Raw genomic sequence first — 22,486 nt, 5'->3', positions numbered from 1 at the left:
GCCCAGCCTCACTGTCTTGAGTTTATTGGAGCAGGGCCAGAAAGATCTGATCCATGTGTTCTGTCAGTTCAGGACTGTTACATTTGGTCCTCTTTCCCCTCCTGCTTTTCTTGTTCACTGTTTTCTTGTTCACTAAATGCCATTGCAAACTTCTTTGCAGTAAAGAACACCATAAAATACATCTGCATAAAGATTTCTGTAATCTTTAGGTGAAGTCTAGGATAAGGAGGCAAAATGGAACATAGTAAGTCTGTGCTTTGAGCTTCTGGATTATGTGGTTGCCATAAAGCGATAACAGAGCCTCCACTGCTGTGGTGGGGTAGGGGATGCTTTCTTGAGAAGCTGCCTGGTATCATCTGCCTTTATGAACATGTGCATTTAGTTTGTTGGAACAGCGCAGCGTGTTGCAAACCCACAGTCACCATATGTGCTGTCTGGCAGACTGCACAGAATGGAGGTACAGAATGGCTGTACCTCCATTTGAAGGTAATACTACTGATCAAGGTTGTGGCATAATTTTAAGGCAGTGCAGTTTACAGTCCAAGCACTTTACAGTCCAAAGAGAAAAATAGGCATTTAGAGATGACTTTCATTTGATCTTCGTTAGGCATCTACTTTAGGTTGAGATCTGCATCTCTGCTGTCAGACAACACACCTCCACCTCCAGAGAACATCTTCTGAGTCACCTGTGTTCCTAAACCTGTTGCTGGAAAAAGTGAATTCCTTCTCTGAGCATTGATGCCTTGCTTGTCACTACTATTTTCATTCACATGGTCCGCGCTATTTCTAGATTTGCTTTCTTAATGTCTTTCTGAGGCCCCTTGGGGGAAGGCTAACAATAACCAAAAGCCATGGAGGTGAAGACCTTGATCTGCAAACACTTAAGCAACTCTTTGCTTCAACTTTGTTGTATTTGACTTTTGATGATGTATTTGGAGTGCATCTGGACAAGGTCCACCTCACTTTCCAGTAACGCTGAATGGCARCTGCTTCAGGGAATTAATGTGAACCAGGATTTGGAAAAGCTCTGTGCTTGCTCTGCATCCATAAATTTAGATATATTTTCTTGGCTACACTTTCCTGGAGCTGTTAAACGGATGTTTGCTATTCCTTGGGCCCTAACTTTGGCATGGTTTTGATGGGGTAATGTGTAAGGAGGAGGGGCAAGGGTAAAAATTAGAAGGTGAAGTTGAATTTGGCCATCCTTTCCTCCAGTATGCTGTGTTGCAGGCAGAATCACCTGCGTGGGCGTTGTATAAAGAAATGGGCATCTGTGTGGGTGCATGCTCCCATCGCTGCTGCTATCGGAAAGAATTGGCTCAGCCCAGATGCTAGTTCTGGGCTCTGAACAATTCACAGCTGCTCGGAAGTTCTCCTCTTGCTCTCCCATGCCACACAGCTCTCTTGCCACCATGCTATGGCAGATACTCTGCTCCACTGAGACAGGATATGGGTCAACAGGGCCAGGGCAGCACCAGCACATAGCAAGGGGGGGAAATCTGGTTCCCAAACATGCCCAGTGTCCTTGTTTCCACTCATGTCCGCTTAGCCACTGGGTGCTTTCATACCTGGTACAACATACATACATACATACAACCTTGACATCAGCACTGGGCTGGACTTCCCCTGCAGTGTTCGTGCCAGCACTGCCTCTGACTCGGTATGTGAGGCCATTCATCTCTCTGTCTGCTCTCCCCGCTCTGAAAGTAGGATAGCAGTCYTCAGATATGGGTCAGCTGAGCAGGAGGCTTTACCGTTTGTGCCCCATCTTGAAGCGGTGAAGCAGAGCCTTTCTTCTTGGTTTTGCTCCAGTGCAGTTCCACTGACATCTATGGGGCTTGTTCTGACTTACACTAGTGTACGTGGAAAATCAGTTTCAGGGTTTTTTTTTTTCCTTAACGTTCACATTATTCTCAATGTGCCTGAGTCTTGCAGATTAATTCTTGCTGGGATTGCCATTTTTCCAGAATGTACTTTAATTTTAAATAGCTCTTTTCTTTGCTAGCCCAGTTACTGTGGACTCCCTGGAGATGACYCTGAGACCTACTTGCTATTTTGTGATATTATCTTGAGCATTCACTTCGAGTCTTGAAAGAATGAGATGATTTCTGAGTATTTTCCTTTCTTCTCTCTGTGACCCTCCGAATCTCCTCCCCACCTCAGATACAGACCAGCCAAGCTGGCTCTTGCTAATTACTTAAGGAAGTAGTTATCTGCAATATTGGCATTCAGTCTCTTTGAAAAAACAGAGAGATTAACTTGTCGAAGGATAGTTGTTCTTTTCTTGCCAAAACTCATGGTGACAGCTTTTGTTCCCCCATCTCATTTTATGGTCTTTTTAGAATTGAGGCACACTGATTAGCCAATTCCTTATATAAACCAGCTGTGAACCCTCCTCCATAGAGATGCTCTAATGTTTCATGCTCTGAAGTTTTAATTATTAAAGAAAAATACTGAGCTGAGGCCAAGGTACAGTAACTTTGTTACTTGAGTAATGGGGGGTTGAGATGCAGTTTGGGAGACATGGAAGGACGAGAAGCTCGCTGGTGASCGAGAGGAGCGTTATTAGGAATGGCAGAGCTGAGCAGAGTCCTGCTGTTACTGCGTCAGATCTGTAATGCGAGCTCAGGGAGCCGAGTAAGGCACACCCTGTCCCCGGCTTCCGCTAAGCGAAACGCGCATCGCGCTGCAGACCCTTTCTTTCCCTACACCCCACTCCTCACATGCTTGCTCACAGCATGTTTGAAAGGACTSAGAGTCCCTCTGCAGAATGTTCCACAGACGTTTTTCACTTGTTTAAGTGGATTTGCAGACCCAGACAGAAACCAGCATTTGTCCCATCAGATGCCTCAGCAATCGCAGGGTAGAAAGCAATTTTGCCTGGGAGAGAACCAAGAGAAACAAGATACTTCACCAGTTACATTTCTTCTTTTAAATATTTCCCAGACATATATTGCCACTAATGCTATGACCTGTCTCAAGACTAACACTGTCCTGCTGCAGTTGTTCCACTTTCAGATTTTTTCCTCTGATCAGCCACCCGGTCCCACCCACGCAGGGATGTGGACACAGCTGCAGTAAGCAGGGGGAGATAGTTCCCCACTGTGTGTGTGTGCATATGTGTAGGTGTTCACAGTCTTTCCACTGCATGCCACAAGTGTGGCATCGCTGACGACTGTAGGAGTTTGATCTCTCCCTACTTCTTTGCAGTTCAGCCTGCTAGAGTGGGATCCCTCTCTCCAAACTTTATATACCTGCAGTGTAAGTAAGTGGCTACATGTCAACCAGTTATTTTAGCTCACTTAAAGAATGATGGTGGTAAAGAGACACTTGTAGTATGCATTTCACGTGACCTAATTCAGATGTCTGCTTTAGGATGAGCAGAATCATACATGTTTGTTCAGAGGAGTCTTGTCTTTAGGATCTGGTATGGCAGCAAACCAAGCAGTCCTGCTGATTATAGACTTACTGAAGTGAGGAGAGTGAGCATGAAATAGGTATGTGACATCTGTAAAAAGCAAAATCTAAAAAGTATGAAATTTTCTGAGGTTCCTATAAATTCCTTGGATGTTCATTATCTTTCAGTCAGATGGCATGGCCTTTTGCGAGGTAAATATACTATAAATGTGGCTTAAAAAGATAGATTTAGTACAGGAGAAACAAGAGGAAATTCTTCACATATATCCTTCAGTTGTCTGARTTGACAAATGTTAATATTCAAGCATTAGAGCACTCAACAGCTGTTTTTCTCCCCTGCCCAAGCTCCCTTTTAAACTTACTGAACCCAGATGTTCTGTATCTGGTAATAAACTGATACAAACTGTTTTCTGAGCCAGTGAAGGGAGTTTGTCCTCAGTACTGAAGTGTGCCTCTCAAGTGATTCCTTGCAARAAAGAGGCCTAAGAAACCACAATCTGTGATATTAAATTGTTAGTCTAGTCCATTTTATACCTAAAACACGGATGTTTGTGGTGCCATCAAAAGTGTTAAATGATGCTGTTGCATTGCTGAGGCACTGACGTCTGCTGCAGGAGCGTGGCCATTGGCACTTCTGCTAAACCAGAGTCTCTGTTAGGTGGCACTAGTTTTTCATTTAGAGAGTTAGACCAGAACTAAACAAATCTGAGTTACAGATTTGTTACAGCAAAGAGTTACAGCAAAACTTTGGTGATATGATGGTACTGACAGTCATTTTTGTTTTAAACAATAAACATTCTCTTTGTCTTTGAGTAACTTATATCAATCAGTTCCCTAAGCAAAATAAACCRTCTCAGTAACAGTACTTTTCTGCCAGAATAACTGCTCATGCTAGGTTTTCTGTAAGGTTTATGGAAATAGCAAGAGAGAAAATCATTCCCTGATGCCATGATATACCAGAGGTTTCTGGGTTAGCTTTGGCTTTTGCACTAMAGGAGCAGGTAAAGCTCCCATTTATTTTCCACATCCTTCACATATGTAGCAGCACCATCTRCTGGTTTCACTGTTCATGGTCATGCTTTGGCCATTAACTGCTCCTATTTAGTTTGCTGATGTGTTTGCTGGTGCCTGGTAGCACACCAGACTGTGGTGCCCTGGCTAAGTAAAACCCTACTCCTATGGACTGATAAGAAAATAGGAAATGTTGGAGGCTTCTTAACCTAAAAGAGTTTGGGTTATCTTCTGAGGATAAATATTTTGAAGTGGGAACACACTCAGATTCTGTAGTGACAGGGCCTGAAAAAGGGTTCCTACCACAAGGTTTCTAACAGCGTACCGTACGCTGTTACTGTCTACTTCTATTGTAGACAGTCTTTTTGCTACGAAGATCATCTCACAATGTTTCTCTCTTTTCAGGCACTGCATCCATTGCAGTAGCTGGCATCTTTGCAGCCTTAAGGATCACAAAGAACAAGCTCTCTGACCATAAGTTTGTTTTCCAGGGAGCTGGAGAGGTAGGAATGTTCTTGAAGTTTGTTCCTAAATATCACCTAAAATCAAAATTTAGCAAAAAATTAACCATGAATTTTTTTGTAAGGCTTAGCTTCATGAAGACAAACCACAGAAGCAGGTCARTTGTCACCAGGCAGGAATGGGCCCCACAGCTGGATCTGGTTGATGCATAGAAGTTGCATCAGTGATGCTATCTCGCAGTGATGTTGTGGCCTGTGAGTCCTGGGCAGGCCTCTTGGATGCTATCAGGCTACCCATATATCAGTGGGGCTTTAACAYGACTTGAGCAGAGTCCCTTATGAGGCAGAGTGCTGCATTAGCTTCAAGGATACTGCTTCAGGACCTCGGGGATGGTATTGAGGGAAAAACAGAACTTCTCTAACAACAAAGTCAAAATGATTTTGGCTCAAAGGACTGTAAGCCTGTCCAGGACTGCTTCTTCCTTCAGGCAGGAGTGAGAGAAAAGTGGATTCTTCCACTGGCAGTCCTTCAGATGCAGCACTTCCATTTCTCCTCTGTGCTGGCATCATCACYAATGTCCTCGTGTTTGGTGTATGCCCCTTGCCCTCCCCTGCAGCAGCCRGATGAATGATAGAGATGGCCTTTTCCTGCCAAGGTACCAACTCCACTGCTGCAGCCTCAGCCACTTGGAGAAACCCACTGCATTTGAGGAAGTCAGCCCTTACTCTTCAGGCTGGCCCAGTCCTGTTCAAATGGGCAGCCTGCTCTGCTGGACTATTACTTTTTGGTTTATGGTAGCACCTGCAATGCTAAAATATGTCTTATGCCAAGAGTCTGTACAACCACAGAGCAAAAAGCCTCCCTGCTTTCTGCAGTGCAGAGTGGCCCAACACATCCYTTATTTAAAAACTTTCTCCAAAAGACATTGCTACCCCAGTGAGATGTTTATTTACTGCCTCTGTGTTCCAGGCTGCGATGGGCATAGCTCATCTCATCATCATGGCCATGGAAAAGGAAGGAATTTCACGAGAGGATGCCATCAGAAAAATTTGGATGGTGGACTCAAAGGGTCTGATTGTCAAGGTAGATCTGTCTCTAATGCTGAGCTCCACTCCCCTGCACCTCCCACACCCTCGAGTGAGGCCWGAGCAGGCAGATGCTCAGCCCTGCAGTAAGGGCTGTAGTTCTACCAGGATCGATAGGGCTGTTCTTGCTCTCAGCAGGGCTGGGTACACATTGTGGGTACAACAGTGTACCACTGACTATCCTAAAGGCAGCGCTTTGGATTCAGGCTCTTAGTAAAGCATTAGGATACTCAGCTGTCTCAATAGCTTTGTAATGCTAGATGGCCCTAGTTACCAAGCAGTGTCAGAAGTATTAGACACAACAATGTTGTGCCGTACTTTGTCTTCCAGCGTGGCTCAGCTCTGCTCTGCACTCCCTGGGTCCTCAGGGCCTCTRCCCTTGTCTTCCCTAGGCTCCAGGAGACTTGTGTTACTTGCACACCTTCTGCCATGCCAGCCAAATCCTTCCTGTATGCAAGCAATGCATTTTGAAGGGGGTGATAGAAGCAGAGGCCACCCYACATGGCATTGTGTCAGCTACTCAGTGCCTGACTGGTTGGTGCTGAGAGACTGCTTTAAGGAGCCTGGTTGAAGAACAGGGCTGGGAGAAGGAATGAACTGATGAGTTACTAGTTGTGTCTCCAGTTTTTGTCAACAGCCCTAAATTTGACTCTTTCTTTTCCCTCACAGGGGAGRAGCCACCTGAACCATGAGAAAGAGATGTTTGCCCAGGACCACCCCACTGTGAACACACTGGAGGAGGTTGTGCAGAAAGTGAAGCCTACAGCAATTATAGGTGGAGTTCCCTTAATGTGACCTTTCTACCACTGTTCAGATCTTAATAGAATTTCTGTCTTTCTTGCAGGGCCTCCTTTTGTTCTCCCAATCAACACACATTGAGCTTTTTCTGCCCCGATTTTGTCAGCTGAATTYTCCACATCCTTTTCTCTTAGACTGTGAAGCACAGGCTTCCTTTTTGTTGGACCTGTAGAAACTCTTACTGCCAGGGCTGCAGAGGAAGTTGTCAAGGCAAGGCAGAATCTGGGGCTCTCAGCACTGAGCAAGGTGCAGGCAGCCCAGCCAGGACAAGGCTGACGGCAGGTACCACAGGCAGGTCTTYGGGAGGGCACTGCAACCAGGCTATCCCCAAAACTGATCTCTATCCTGCCTGGTGGAACAGAGGGCTTTATTTTGAGATAGGACTTTTAATCTCACCGTAACATGACAGTGAAACATTCCTGCCAGCATTTTCAGAGATGGAGTCTTTTCCCTCCTGCAGTTCTGTTAGCATTCAAGAGAGATAAGTGCAATGCAGTGAAGTCAGAGAGTCAGAAAGCACCTGCTCACTCTGCTGTTGTTGTTTTAGGTGTTGCAGCCATTACAGGTGCTTTCACTGAGAGGATTTTAAAGGACATGGCAGCATTCAACGAGCGGCCCATCATTTTTGCCCTGAGCAACCCCACAAGTAAAGCAGAGTGCACAGCGGAGCAGTGCTATCGCCTCACCGAGGTACTTGATCTCAACAGAGCGAAGCTGGGAGCGCATGGCATGTCCTTGACCGTACCAAGGACAACACAGYGGTGCATGGTGGGAGGACAAGARACAATGAGCATATTTTGAAATGAGGATTCACACTGGTTATAAAGAAAAATCTTTACACTCTGAGGACAGTCTGACAGTGGAACAGGGGCCCAGAGAGGTTATGCAGCCGCTGTCCTGGAAGTCTTTCAGTACCCCACTGGGTAAAGCCCTGAGCAACCTGGTCTGACCTCAGAGGTGACCGTGCTTTGTGCAAAAGTTCAGACTGGAAACATYCTGATGGTCCCTTCCGACCTGAATTACCTAGTGATCCTATAGAAAAAAGCAGTTGCTTGCCTTGCCTGCTGCTGTCTGCTTGAGATACCACATCCTCCCAAGTTACTCGCCCCTATGTTTTGTCGCCCTGGTAATTTGTGTAACAGTTTTGTCACCCAACTCAGACCTAATGTCAGTCAAGAATTATTGCCATGTGCATTGACCTGGGGGAGTGAGGAGGCCTTGGCTCACTCTCCACTTTGCTCTCACTTCCTGCTTCCCTGTTATAGTGCCACTGGCTGGGACAGTTACACTGCCCCCAGGTCTTCACCCCACACTTTAGGAGCCTCTCTGCAYTCCAAAGATAGTCAATAGGGAGGAAGAGAGACAACTTCTCAGCAGGTTCAGAGCACCTGCAGTTGAGTAGTGCAAACACCTGCTCAGTGCTTGGTACGGCTGCACAGCTCTGGTGACCAGGCCCTAAAGGACTCTCACTTAGACCTGGCTGTGATGGAGACACTTCCTGCTGACTGGCTGCAGAATTGGCCACTTTGTCCCCTGAGAACAGATTGTGKAGAGCAGCAGAAATGTACAACATCTTTTCCACATTTGGATGTCYCTTTCTCTCTCTTTGATCAGGGCCGGGGAATATTTGCAAGCGGGAGTCCATTCTCGAAGGTGACCCTGCCCAACGGACAGACCTTCTTCCCTGGCCAGGGAAACAAYGCCTACGTCTTCCCGGGAGTGGCGCTGGGAGTCATTGCTTGCGGGGTCCGGCACATCTCTGACGATATCTTCCTCACAACAGCAGAGGTTTGCAAGTGGCATTTCACTGTTGTTTCTAAAAAAAATGATAAGGTGCACATGCACCTACTAGACGTATTTTCTAGAACCCGTTGAGTGAAAATTGTACAGTCTCAGCAAAAGGCTGTAGCTTTTTCCAGTCTCRGGGAAGTCTCGTGTTTCCCTTGTGGCTACAAAGGTGCTTGCAGGAGGTGTGACAGGGCTCCTTCKTTCTACATGACTGCCGTCCTTTATACCTGTGTTCAGGACCTGCCTAAGCAGAGCGCTTCCATTGTCCTGGCTCCAGCTTTAAGTCTGGAATGAAATCCTACACATACGCATTTGGAAAAATTCAGCATTTGCCACTGAGAGTTACTCGTCTCTCCATCATTGCTGGGGTTTCAGTGTTTAATCCTAGTGAATGTGGCACATGCTTAAAACTGTCACTGTAACGACCTTCTTCTTCTAGTCTATTGCAGCTGAGGTCACAGAGCAGAACCTTGCAGAAGGACGACTATATCCCCCCTTGGATAGTATCAGAGAGGTGTCCTTCAAAATCGCTGTGAAAGTAAGAACTCATTTATTTCCACTTTCTGTGGTAGAGAGGGGAGGAATTACCCATTTTGTTTTGTGATTTTTATTTCTGCTTATACCGTAGCCTAAAGCAATGATTCTCAGGAATCCAGTATTCATGGCAGAATTGCTGCTACCATTTTTCCTATCATTAAGCACCAAATTTGAAAAATACCTCCTGATTCTGGATGTCTAACAAAGCTGTGCTTTATCACTTGGAGTTGTGTTGCTCAGGAMTTCCAGAAATCAGATTTAGGGTTAACATCAAATACGGAGTAAGTTGCTAGAAGGTTTTAGGCTCCAAATTGTTGTGAAACCTGTCCTCCTTTTGAATTTGATAGGAATTTAAGCACCTAAATATGGTTTTGGATCTGAGCTTGCTTGCCAAATTTGGGGATTTTTGTCTGGTATACACCTGATTCTTAACTCCTGCTCAGGCTTCCAAAAAAGCAGCATGCTCCAAGCAGATAGAGCACCCACTGAAAATCACATTGGCCTGATGGGAGTTGCTGAGAGATGAACAGTGTGTCTGAGGAGCTAAGGCTATGAGTGGTGGTGATTAAATGGCTCTTCACCTCCTTTAATTGTGCACTGCAACCATTTCACTAGGGCAGGGGAGTGCATTTCTAAGCAGCTAATAACTAACCACAGGCAGTTTTTATTCCTTCRCCGGAGGGATGAAGCACAGCTGACTCAGGGGACTGCACAAAGAGAAGTGAGCAAAACAGGCCACAGTTTTGAAGGAAAAAAAAGAGGGAAAATATGACTAGGGCTGAACTGCAGTTATTTTCAACTGGGCACAAGAATAAACATGTCAGCATTATTTCCTCACCTTATTTTGCGTATCTTTTTGCAGGTTGTTGACTGGGCCTACAAGCATAATCTTGCTTCTTGGTACCCCGAGCCAGCAGACAAGGAAGCCTTCGTGAGACGACTCGTTTACAGTCCTGATTACGATTCCTTTGTTATCGACAATTACAGGTGGCCCGCCGCAGCCATGCAAACGCAAGATGTATAAGTTTTTGTGAGAACTGTTTTCTCTTTTTTCCATCAGTTCCCTCGTTCATATTATTGCTGACATAAATGCACCTCCAGGGTTGCAAAATGATAAATGTAACTGAATCCAAGTCCTTTTTTTTCTCTCTCTTACTTTCTGCTGCCTTTTCTCTGTGGGAGCACATCAATAAGGAATAAAACAGGGCCAACACTGGATGCTCAGTATTGTAAGGAGAAAGAGCAACTATAAATGCAGCCTCACACAGTCAGCTGCAATGCAGGCTTTGCCATCATATAAAGTGCTGTAGCCTCCTAAAACGGTGTTGCCACCTTTGCAGTCCTTCATTTGAAAACATGACTTCTGGGGTGTAGAAAAGCAGGTAGAGAGGGAGGCAGAGAGCCCTCACAAGTGACAGGAGTCCTGCAAAGATGGACATCTAGCTGAAAATATTCCTAGGGATCATCTTCTCAAAAAAAAAAAAGAGACTCAATGACTTCTTATCAAAACCATGAGTCTAAAATGGCATTGTTGTATTTTCTAGCACTCTGGTCCCCAGTCAGTAACATTCATATCAGTCAGGAGTATCTGCCACTCCTGAAGCCACTGGCATCTTAACAGGGGATCCTCTCGAAAACCTGCCACACCGACAGTAGCCTCCACACAGCTGTAGTTACTGCTGAGTTATCTCTCCCCTCACACTTCCAGAGCCCTACCAAAATCCCTCTAAAAGTAACATGAACACAGCTGGAATTCAAACAGAAACTTCTTTTAGAGAAACCCCTGGAGGTTGTGACAGCGATCTGTGATTGTAAGGCTTGTTCTCGTATCTATCACACTCAAACGGCAAGCCCAGGTTACACGGGCTTATTCCAACAGCCCTTCCTTGCCTGGTACCAATACAGCATGAATGTTCTCAAGGAATATAGTAGGATTTCCGCTTGTGGGTAGCTGTGATGGAGAGGGGGTGGAGGGGAAAGAAGGGCAGTGTTGGTTAATTAGACTATATCAATCCAGCATCCTCTCTAAGGCCTTAGCAGCTAACAGCTTGCCTTGCACCCCTGCTACACTGAACTGACCACCCACAAAAATGCTTCTTTGCCAGGGGCTTGAATCACACTGCTCAAAGCCTTTGTTTCCTTTTTCCAGTGTTAGAATCAAACAAACCTGCTACTTTTCCACAGTTTGAATCCTAGTGGAGAGAGGTCCCTAGCTTACTGAAAGACCCCAGTCCTGTCTGGGCTGGCTTGGAGGCCTGGCTGTCAGCCCAAGCTGTCCAGAAGCTGCATGCTAGATGGGATGGGGGTGTCCAGTCAAGCACTGCAAGTGGTTGTTCTTAAGGCCCAGGTTGCCACCTGAGCAGTCCTTGGGCTCCTTATGGGTGCATTCTGCATAGGAGCCCCTGTGCAGTCCACAGGCAGTTCAGCCCAGCCTAAGAGGTGCCTGCTTAACCTTATTTCCTCACTCTCAGCTCTGCTGTTCTCTGTTGTCTCAAGAGAAGACACCTGGGGCTGGCCCAGAAGCCAAGTGTCCTGCTCCCAGGGGCATGCATGTGCCAGGAGCTCGGAGCCTGCCTCTGTGGTGTGCATTTCACAGTCCCTTGTGCACACTTGCCATTCTTTGCCTGTGGACCTATGGACACTGTGAGAAGTGTGCCCATGGCCCCACGAGAGCTGGGCTCATTAGCAGCCYTGCCCATGGCCTGCTTGGCAGATGCTTCACAGACAAGGAGTTACAATCCCACCCCAAACAGCTTGACAATGCTCAGAAACTGTCTGCTGAGCTCCACTACTGAAGGTGGCCAAGGGCAAAGCCAGCTCCTCCTGCCAACCTACACAGACCATCTGAACCCCCTTAGGCCTCATCCACCCTTCTTCCCCTCTCCACAGCACAGGTGTTCAGGGACCAGCTGAGCTCCAAAGTGGTGGCTCTTCCCTGTGCAGACTCACAGCTTCCACTCCACAAGCACCATCTGCACCTGTGCTGCCCTGAGGCTTAGGAATGTTCACGCGGCTTCTGGACCAGCTGTATGGCCTGAGCATTTCATGACTGCTTGGTCATGAAATCAGTGCAAGGTGGTAGAGCCGCTAGCTCTGTTTTCATATTGCAACAATGGCCTTACATAGGGTACGTTTCAGTAGGCCAATAAAGCTTTATTTTAAAATTCATCTCCAGTTCATTCTTCCAGTATGCCAAAAAGAATGAAAAATCCCTGCACTACATGTCCTAGGTGATGGGATTTCACCCTTGTGGCTTCTCAAGTCTTGGTAGCTGGAGCCGCAATAGCAGCACTGCCTGCCAAGGGGCATTGGGGTGGCCCAGCCTCCACCAAGGCCACCATGCTAGGTCCTAGGCACCGCTCCTACAGCCAGCAGGCAAAAGTGCTCAGCGTAATCACCAGTACCCGGGCAAAAGGCACCGTGGAAGCACAGGGGCCAGGCAGGGAGCCAGGTGCTTTGCCATTACCCCGAATTGAGAATAAGCCCATGAAACCACCTTTCTCCCCATGGGGACAAGAATTCTTCAGCTGTTCTGTTGCCCAAGCTGCTCCCAGAGGACCCAGGAGCAGCAGTGGGTGCAGGCCCACGAGCAGAAGCCCAGGTCACTCCGGCGCCCACCTTGTACGGACACCCCACGCACACGCTCCATGCCTTGTTGCATTCTCTGCTGGACGCTACCAAGGAAGTGCTGCACCCAGTCGAAGGCCCGCTCAGAAGGGCTCCCTTTTTCACACAGCCACACGGAGGCCTCAGATAGCCCTGRGTACCTCTCACTGCCTCCTCAGTGCTGTCACAGTGGGATTATGGTGATACTGCCCATAACTGTGAAATAAGAGAGGGGAATCCTAACAGCTCCTCACTTACCCAGTTCTCAAAGGCTAGTATGTTGTAAGGCCCAATTGGTTACTCCAGCTGGTAACATCAATCTTTATTTAGCATCTTTAAGTGGCTTTTAGCACTGGGAAACATATCCATTTGCTGAAAGTTCAACTGCTGCAAGGGGGCAACACTGACCCCAACGCTGGCAGCGCACAGCCCTCCATGGGGACTTGGTGGTGCCATGCCCTGGGCCTGGCCAGGCCTGCAGAAAGCAGGGACCATTCACGTGGGTCCTGTATGTGTGTCTTTGCACCAGGGCTAAGGAGTGGGGAAAAAAAAGTGTCAAGGTTTAGATCCAAGGAGAGAAGCCAAAAAATGCTGCCCCTTCTTGAGCATGAGACCCCATTCCTGAGGTTTCTTTGCCTGTTACATGGTGTAGGGAAGGTATCAGGGTGGGAATGACTTTTTCTTTTCAAAAARGTTCTTACACAGCTTCCTCTCGTCTATTCACTCTTCTCCTTCCTCTTCACCTCTGCCATGGCCTGGTTAAACACTTGAACTTTCTGGGTATTTGAGGTCTGTGCCTGACTTCTCAGCTATTTGGCAAGGATAGAAGAAGGGAATACCTTTTAGATGGAGGGATGAGCAGAGGAAACTTCCTTGGACAGCCTGGAAGCATCTATGAGTGCACAGCCCTTCTCACAACAGTCACCCCAAGAGTCTTCTTTTTCAAGCACAGCAAGCATTAGAGGCTTCATCCCTTGGCCAAGGAAGCCCAAGGAAAGCCTGTGCTTTGTCTGTGAGCTCCAGAGGCCTAATTCTTCCATTGCAGATATTAGAAATTGCAGAAACACAGTTTATTCCTCAGCATAGCAGTTCTGCTCGAGCTCAACTTAGCCTCACAAGTAGTGAACCCTCATGGACCTCGGCCCCTCAGGGACGTCTGGGTATGGCTGGTTCAAGCTTGTCCCTCCCCTGGCATCCACTCCCAAGAGCAGGCAGACCCCAAATGCCAAGATTGCCTGAGTGGAAGGAAGGGAGGGTCGAGCCATGCCCTCAGCACTGCAGAGGCCTCCTTTTGTCCTCCAAGTCTGTCTGAGGGCTTCCTCCTCACAGGGAAAAGGCAAGCCAGAGAGACAACAGTCCCTCTTGGCTTTGGAGGCAATGATAGCCCTGGGACTTGAATACCCGTGACCCTGGACTGCCCTGCGGGAGAGAATGGCTCTTTTGGAGGATGTCTCCAAGTACATACCTGAGCCCTCTCCTTGTCAGATTTTGCCCTCCGAGCCTGATAATCAGTCCAGAGGCGCTCCTCCTCCTCTTCTCTGTGTTGTGCTTCTTCAGCCAAGAGGGCCCGGAGCTTTCTTTGCTCTTGTTGCATGCAGAGGTAACAGATTTCCTGCAAGGCCATATAAAAGCAACAGCAGCAGCATGAAACTCAGCTCCTTTGGATATTGCCTTCCACCACACTGCCAACACCACCTTCTGGCTGACATGAGAAAGCAGAGGTGTAGAAGGTAAGAGAGAAGATACAAGGTACCATAAATTTTCAAGTAACATCCAGAGAAAGCCATTCAATGTGAATATTTGTCACAGGACTTTTCAAGGGTCAGTACCTTAGAGCTGTGTTTTTTAGCAACGGCAGAGTAATATGGCACAGTAATGACACAGATGCCTACAGAATACCTGTCCTGCTCTCTTATGACCATCACAGACAGGGACATCTGCTTGGGTCCTGGTTTTAGAAAGGTGCCTGAGCTTGCCTTCTTCTCCCTTCTTGCAGGAGCTCCCCTCCCACAGTAGCGGCAGTCTGCAAACACACAACAGGAGAGGTTTTGTCCTCACCTTCAGCTCACTGCCTGGGTGCCGCCTTCTGCCCCRAAGGCAAAGCTGCAGGAAAACAATATTTGGCAGAAAGCGGTAGCTTCAGCTGTGCTTCTCAGCTGTGGCATCACATCTGGCGTGCTCAGATGCAGGCCTTCTCCTCATGGGGCAGCGAGAGCAATACTGACGCTTCATATGACAGTCTCCCTGCACTGTGAGTTGCACAAGCGACTGCTGGGAGGACCAAAATACTGCAGTAGGTTCATAAAGGGGATTACTGCTGGGGAACAGAGGAAAAGAAGGAGAAAGCAATCTAGTGTGCAGAACAGTCCTGCCATGGGTATCTCTCTGGTGCTTCTCCTGCCACAAAAATAGCTTTTCCTAGAAAAGAGGCTTCACTGCAGGCAGCCAAAACAAGCAGCCTGTCACAAGAGCATGTGGAAAACCCCCTCACCTTCTGAACTAATTCTTTCCTCCGAGTTGCCAAAGGATGTGTAGCTTGGAAGTCAAGTCAGGAGAAAACGAAGCCAACACAAGAGTCCACAAACATCTATTATACCCTTGCCCTCCAGACTTGGATGTAGTTCCTCCTTGTGACACACATCAAAAGCCTTTCAGAGTCCATAAAGACACTGTGTCAGTAGGAGACCACTCACCACACAAGAACAAGAGCTTAGGCTTTCCTTCCTCCGTTTCTCCAAGAGTCTCACCTGGCAGAAGGCTCCAGTTCTTTGCCCATCTTCGCCAGGCCTCCCTCTGTCTTCCCTGTGGTTACCCTGTTTGCAGACAGAGCCTCTTCAGAGAGGAGGTAGCACTTGCCGGGAGAAGTCCCTGCAAGGAGGCAACAAGAGGGTGACAAGTCGACCAAGGAGTGACTGAGCCTCCCTGCCTGACAGTTTGGAAAAGGACTACAAAGGGGCTAAGAAAATCACCTGCTCCCCAGGAAGTGTTAGATCCCTTCTGACACTAGCTCTTCTCCCCCTTTTTGTTTCYGCCACACAAATTACTGCCTTTCCTCCCCGGTAGCATTTCCTGTGCCGCATTTCTCCCCTGCCTCATCTAGTGGGCATTCTGGGAACAGGGGCCAGGTGGGAGATGCTGGTGATCTAAATAGTCTGCCTAGGGGGAGTAACTTCAGCAAAGGGGAAGAGGAGCTCTGCATTCATTTCCTAGACACACAGATGTRCTCTCCAGGCACTTCCAGGCCAAAGACACTAGTATTGGGAAGTTTACAAGAACTTACCAATGAAGGGACAGGGTTCAAAGCTGCTTAAAAGTGCAGTTGCATTTGGCCCAACTTAGAATCCTTTTCACGRTTATCACAAGACAAAGGTCTCATCACAGGAAAAGAAACAGGTTCTCCAATACCTCCTTAGTCCTTTACAAATGAAGGCAGACTTTCTTACACAGACTGCGTRGTGATTTTCTTACATTTCTACCCCTTGGTGCCCCAACTGACTCACAAAAGGAGAGAACAGTTTACATGGGACACCAGGGAACTCCCAGAAGAGTCCTTGAGCCTAATGAGTCAATCAAGATTTACCATGCCAGGAAAACAGCAACACAGCAAGGGCTGCATCATGAACCAGGCATTTCAACCTGAGCTCTCATCTCTTTGCAGTAAGGACAGAAGTGCATCAGGGAAGCTTCTGTGTGGAGCTGATGCTCCAATTACCTTTGCTGTTAGTGCTCTCATTTTCCCTTGGCAGCTGTTTTGGGTGGCTGAGCTTTACAGTTCCTTCTCTGCTGGATTTGATGGGAGGTGGGATGTGGAGCCTGATCCTGGAACCAAGAAGAAGYCTCCAGTTGGAGTGAAGGGCATCACACTTCAGCAGCACAGGACATGGATGGATCTGGTCTTTGATCCATGCGCTGGGAGATGGCCTAGTCATCACAATGCCAATCTGAGAAGCACTCTTGCAGGTTGATCTTTTCACCCTTTCACTCATGGGAAAGGGAGGGAGCAGGCAAAGGGATGGAAAATGTTGCTAATGGTCGGTAATTTCTGCTGAAGTGGAGTGATTGGGCATGTCAAACATGATTGGTTTTCCATGTTCACCTAGGCTTTGACACACCCTTTCCACAAGAGCAAGGGGAAGTCTGGAGTGACCATGACTTGTTCATTTYCAAGCAAGCTTCTCAAGCAGCAGATCTCAGCGGCGCCAGGGAGGCACTGGGAAGCTGTTAGCGTGGCCAGCCAAGGGCTACAGAAGCAAACCTACTCACTTGGGAAACACAATGGTGCTGTCAGAGCGAGTCTGGGAAATGGCACTTGCTCTGCTTGATATGGCTGAATCCATGGTCCATGGCCTCTGCAAAAGGATAGAGCAGATGAAATGATTCTAAGTCAGTGATCGCATTGCCACGAAAGGGAGCAATTGATTTGACTGCTAAAGAGAAAGGAGGCCTTGCCAAAGCCCTTGACAAAGGTCTCCTTCATGCACATTGACCCCTTCTTATGACCAGCAGAAGTTGCAGAGTGAAGAACTGATCCTGGGCAAGAAAGCTGCCTAGCTTTCTGCAAGGGCRTGAATCAATAGCCTCAAGCAGGAGGAGGTTTTGCAGCTAAGGAAGAAGTTGGTAGAGGCAGGCAGGGAATAAGGCATTCCTGAGGCCAGCTTTTGTGCCTACTGGGACTTGTCTCTCTATCTGTCTGTGCATTCATGAGCAGAGAAAAAATAATGGTTAGGGTTTTGTGCCCAAAGACTTTCCTGATATTCAACCAGCTGCATCTGAAGCATACAGGAACAAGGAAACATGTTTTCCCTTGGCACGCTGTCTAAGAACTGACAGGGCCAAACATCCAGGACATAGTCACATCAAGCATCACTAAACCATGGGGTTCTGTCAGGCCATAAAGGTAAGAGAACAGAAACGCCACTGTCACTCTTCTTCTCCTTCTACCCTTTCCCTGAGTGTGCAGGGACACCATGCTGGGCACTGTGCTTTGACACCAGACAGCTACTCTTCTGTTCTCCTATGGAACCAAGACCCCTGACCCTTCTCAAGGAGCAACCTAGAGAGCACTTGCATGAAGGTAGAGCATGTCTACCCCAAGTGGCCAACCCAGCCCTGGCAGACCAACCAAAGCCAGCTCAGCAGTCTTTTGGTGGGAGGATTTCCACATAAGGCTTTGATAGCCCTGGACGAAAGAAAAACTCACATGAAGGAGAGATTTTGTCAGATGTCCTGTCCCATCCAGGGATTCCAGGAAGTCCTTGTAAAACAGCATTTTGATTTTGTTTCCTCGGACAACGAGAATGCCAAGGCCCTTGAAGACAAAGTCCACATCATGTCTGCTGGCTATGGTACAAGATAAAAAAAGCAGGCTCTCTCGTACACAGCCCTCCACAGTGTCCCGAGGAAACTTGGTGTCCAGTGAGAGTTGGACATAGTTCAGGAGGACAATTGGTGGAGCACCTAGAAAAAAAATAGAGACACAAAGTCACATAGGCAGCAGTGAAGCCTCAGGCAGTCCAGATTCAGTAACACTACAGCCTCAGGCAAGACACTGCCCGGCAAGGTGTAGCTGAATGCCCTGGAGCTGTTCACAGGAGATGTTTGCTTCTGTCTTTGCTGGCATCATGTCAAAACACCCTGCTGACTGTCTGCTAAGCAGACAGCAAAGGATGTCTTCTATATAGGAAGAGAAAAACCACCTCAGCCCAGAAACAGGATGAAAATTGATGAAAATTGAGAGGGTATGCAAGGGGAAAATGGCCAAGATCCCACCACAAGGCCACCATAACCATTATTCTGACCACCCCTCAAATCCATCAGCCAGTTCTGCAGCCCCTTGCATCAGGGCCAGGACACAAGGGGGTTAACAGGAAGGGAGTGCATGTTTCAACACACAGAGCCCCAAGGTCTTGGTGCCCCACAGGCATCACTGATGCTACAGCACAGCCTCACTGATATTTACCACACCCACAGCCATGGCAGCATTGACTTGGGATTCCAATCAGCGGGGTCATGAGTCTGTTTTTGTCTAAACTCCAGTTCCCCTCTCTGTAGCAATGTTTCCCTACAGCTGATTGCATGTCACTTTGGTCTACAATGGTGCTATCAGAGTCACCATGACTTCATGTCTGGCATTCCTTTTGAGGAGATCTGGTGCAGCACAGCAGGAGAATCTCAGCTCTGACCAAATCCAAGCGGAATAAAGACCTCCACTAAATTTCCATCAGATGGTAGGCACCAGAACACTGAAGAACAGTGAAGAGGATTCATCCAGCTCAGAGAGAGCAAGTCTAATTCAGGCCAGATACTTGCAAAATGATCTTCTCAAAAATTGCTGCCTATGGAGATCTCTAAGCCATGAGCTTAAGCAGTTCTCTGCACCTTTGGAAGGAGCCATGCACTTCCCATTGTCCTCTCAGACCAGCAATTCCCTAATGCCACAAAACCGGTACAAAGAGAAAGCCAAGGCTCCTTACCAGGAAGAATTTCTTTAGTGTATCTGAAYCCATGAATCCGCGCAAAGTTCTCAGACACTTGAAAAACAGGCTTCAGGACATGCAAGAGTTCATAGCCTCTCCCAGGCAAATAATGTTTAATAAGGCAAAAGATCCCCAGTCCAATTACTCTGACACCCTGAAAACACAAGAGAAAGAAGAAGAAGGAGAAGCATTGCAGAGCTGGACACAAGCCCCACACAAGCAGGACCTGCAGAGGTCAGTGATGGAGCTTTGTGACCTTTCCACTATAGATGGAAAGGCGTCCAGATGGYATCCACTTTGGAGAGTTCTGCTGAAGGCTTTCCTGTTCCAGGATTTTTCGTCCTCTGCCTCTATAATAGAGTTGGCAAAGCACAAGCAGAGCAAAGACCCCTGGCTAGACAAGATCCCAGGGGTTTCCAAGAGAGCGGAGACACCCTCTGAAAAAGGGTCAGGTGTGCCTTTCCAATCTTCCACTGCGGGACACCCAAGCTCTAGACACTGTTGATCAGTATCTTGTATTAGAGCTGAACTTTGCCATCTAGATTTGCAGAGAAGTAGGGCCAGGACACTTGGGTACTTCTGGGGTGTCTTTTTTCTGCACAGGAGAAGATGCACTGCAGTCRGTGGCATGGAGAGGGAGGCCAGAACTACTGAAACCACCAGAGGATGAGAGGATGAAGAGACTGCTGGGCCCACCTTGTTCAACGCAAACTGCTGGAGGATGTAATGAGACACACTGTCCCAGATTTTCTCAACATCTGGAAAGCAAGGAAGAGGTAGGTCATACTCCATGTCAGCATACTCACAACTGTTCAGCACACTCCTAACTGTGAGATAGCAGGTGCCAGGGTCATCAAACACTCCCCAGACCCCTCCCCCATGAATAAATACATCCTTGGCAGAGGCTGCATAACTGGGGTTTCCACTGACGTAAGACCATAAGCCTCACTGTGACTGGAGAAGGTTGGRCACTGAAACAGAGCTCTTGTAGGTAGTGTGGACACAGGGATCCATCCATCTGACACTCCACAGTTGAAGGTGCCTCCAAGTTCACATCTGTGCTGAGATGTTGAGCACCAAGAGAGCAGTGATTAGGAGAACAGGTTACTCAGAGGGTTTGTGCAGTTTTTGTCATTAGAGGTTTTCAAGCCCCAGCTGAATAAAGCCCTGGTCTCCCTGGTGTGGCCTCACAGCTGAGCTGCTTTGAGCAGCACTTTGGACTAGTGTCTAGGACTGGCGTCCCTTCCAACTTGCACTATCCTGTGACCAGGACACAGGAGCCCTGGCTGCCAAGCTGATCCCCATGCCAATAAGGTGCCTTCTGCCAGCTCCCTCATTTCAGCCACTGCACAGCCATCTGCTCTGGGCTCCAAGACAGTGATAGCTAAGGGCTGTAATCTAACAGCACTCATCAGATAGCTCCTGAAGGCCTTACCATCATCAGTGAGGTTCATAAGTGTTGGAAACATGAGGCGGCCAGACCACAGGAGAGGAGCGTTCTTGGCATCCATCTTGCTCACAGCCTCCTCTCCTCTCACTAACCAGCTGTCCCTTCCTAGGCTGCTGCCTCCTCCCTGCAAGGTAGCTCCTCAAGAGCAAAGCAGTTGCCAGGGCAGCCCCCATGACATGGTTCCCGAAGGCCTTGCAGCAAAGAACGAGCAGGTGAGTGGAGTGGGACTAGGCAACAGGGGTGCCACTAGGACACAGCCAAGCCCACTGTTACCCGCTCCCATGTGTCACAAGAGAAGCTGCAGCCTTCCGGGCYGCAAACCCAGTCAATCTCTGCATCCTTGTTTTGGGGGGTTGCCCCAGCTGTTTTGGGGAGCTGCCCCCCCTCCTTGCAGTGCCTTCCTCTGGCCACGCGGTGACAGCATGCTCTGCAGCTGTTCTGTTGCCCAAGCTGCTCCCAGAGGACACCAGGAGGCACAGGCCTCTCAGCTCCTCTGTCTCAGGACTTGTTTGGGCCTGCCGCGTACACACATCCTATGCACATATTGCATGCRTTCATTGCATTTCTGTTTCTTGAAATTCCATCCATCTCATTCTGAGATCACTTCTGGCAGCACAAGCACTGTCATGGGCACAGCAGGAAAGCTTAATGGAATTCTRTGATTCTACGAAGTGCCACCTAGGTCACACCAAAGGGTCCCAACCACTCACCCCATCCACAGCTCATAACCAACCATGGCTTCCTACTAACACCAGTTGCTGCCCCTCTAGAAACACACAGCTTGGAAATGTGTGTTGCACATCCCCAGRTATCCGGAGCAGGAGCAGGACACCCCATTGCTGTGGTTGCTCTGCCTGTTCCATGGCCTTCTGGAAAGGTACCCACTGAACCTTGACAATGAAGTCACCTGGATGGAATTGCTTTTTCTTTCCGARAGGGCTCTTCCAGAAATTGCTCTGCTCTCCTCAGTTTTACTTTTCATTTCTGCAAGAATCAGGGTGACAGCATAATCACCTGTAGCTGCAGCTTTTCAGGCAAGGCAAAACACAGCTTGTGCTTTCAATAGAGATGCTCTCACACAGGAGCTATCATTCAAGAGCATGGAAGGCATGACAGCAGGGTTTAGTCATGTTCAAGACAGACCCCCCTGCCAACAGTCTTTTTTATTTTCTAAGCAAGTCAGCAGGAATGGCTTCAGCTCTCAGTCTTTGAAGCCAACAGGAAGAATGCCTCCACAGCCACTGGCTTGCAAGTAAACCCTCATTTTTCTGTTAGACAAAAGAGACTTCCAAAAAGCAGCTTTTATGCTGTGAGAGCAGCTTACTGGTCAAGCTAACGGAGGAAAAAAGTGAATCCAAAACAAGAAAAGAGAATGCACAGAAGAGCAGCACCATTGCCTCACCAAAGCGCCTGATTTCAGGACAGTGAGCCTGGACTCCCCGGGCATGCTCTTACCACAACTAGTAGTGGATAAGGACATCTTTAAACAACTCAGGAAAGTCTCTGAGTCATAGGCTATCCTTTTCATCAGGGACTTCAACCTCCACAATGTCTGCTRAAAGAGAAACACTGTGGGACAGAAGCAGTTAAGGAGATTTCCGGAGTATATCAGGTACTGGACTGGACAATCAGGGGTGACACACAGCTGGATCTGCTGTTCGCTACCAATGAAGAACTGGTTGGGAATGCAATAATCAATGACACCCCTGTCTGTACAGCCCATGAGATAATGGACTTCAAGATCTTGAGGGAGTGAGGAAGGAGCACAGACCCTGGATTTCAAGTGAGTAGAGAGCAGCTTGTTCAGGGAAGAGACAGCTGAGATCATACAAGAAGCAGCTTTGAAGGCCCAAAGA

At 47.9% G+C, this 22,486-nt stretch overlaps 2 protein-coding genes across 3 annotated transcripts in view; one reads left to right on the top strand and one right to left on the bottom strand.

The window, feature by feature from the left end:
- Positions 1-10,216, top strand: part of LOC146590479 (NADP-dependent malic enzyme, mitochondrial-like) — a 126,800-nt gene extending 116,584 nt beyond the window's left edge. For both annotated transcript variants that reach the window (XM_085314555.1, XM_085314554.1), the window contains exons 8-14: positions 4,834-4,931; positions 5,860-5,973; positions 6,645-6,750; positions 7,321-7,463; positions 8,388-8,561; positions 9,001-9,099; positions 9,961-10,216. In XM_085314555.1, coding sequence (XP_085170681.1) covers positions 4,834-4,931; positions 5,860-5,973; positions 6,645-6,750; positions 7,321-7,463; positions 8,388-8,561; positions 9,001-9,099; positions 9,961-10,122 — 896 coding nt within the window. In that variant the 3' untranslated portion in view covers positions 10,123-10,216. The remainder of the gene's footprint in view (positions 1-4,833; positions 4,932-5,859; positions 5,974-6,644; positions 6,751-7,320; positions 7,464-8,387; positions 8,562-9,000; positions 9,100-9,960) is intronic.
- Positions 10,217-13,420: 3,204 nt separating this feature from the next.
- On the bottom strand, positions 13,421-20,691 carry CCDC81 (coiled-coil domain containing 81). The gene is made up of 10 exons (XM_085314539.1): positions 20,616-20,691; positions 19,877-19,938; positions 19,178-19,334; positions 17,905-18,161; positions 16,968-17,053; positions 16,417-16,523; positions 15,452-15,572; positions 14,604-14,727; positions 14,170-14,316; positions 13,421-13,513 (listed from the first exon to the last, which is right to left on the bottom strand). Exons 1-10 carry the CDS (start codon positions 20,689-20,691, stop codon positions 13,421-13,423), a joined length of 1,230 nt encoding a protein of 409 aa, XP_085170665.1.
- Between the last annotated feature and the right edge of the window lie 1,795 nt (positions 20,692-22,486).

The sequence above is a fragment of the Rhea americana genome, unplaced genomic scaffold (assembly GCF_003343005.1).
Source record: "Rhea americana isolate MKP2758 unplaced genomic scaffold, rheAme1 scaffold_407, whole genome shotgun sequence".
In the NCBI taxonomy this organism is placed as follows: Eukaryota; Metazoa; Chordata; class Aves; order Rheiformes; family Rheidae; genus Rhea; species Rhea americana.
The sequence above is the reverse complement of the archived record's forward strand: the minus strand, read 5'-3'. Positions and strand labels throughout refer to the sequence as shown.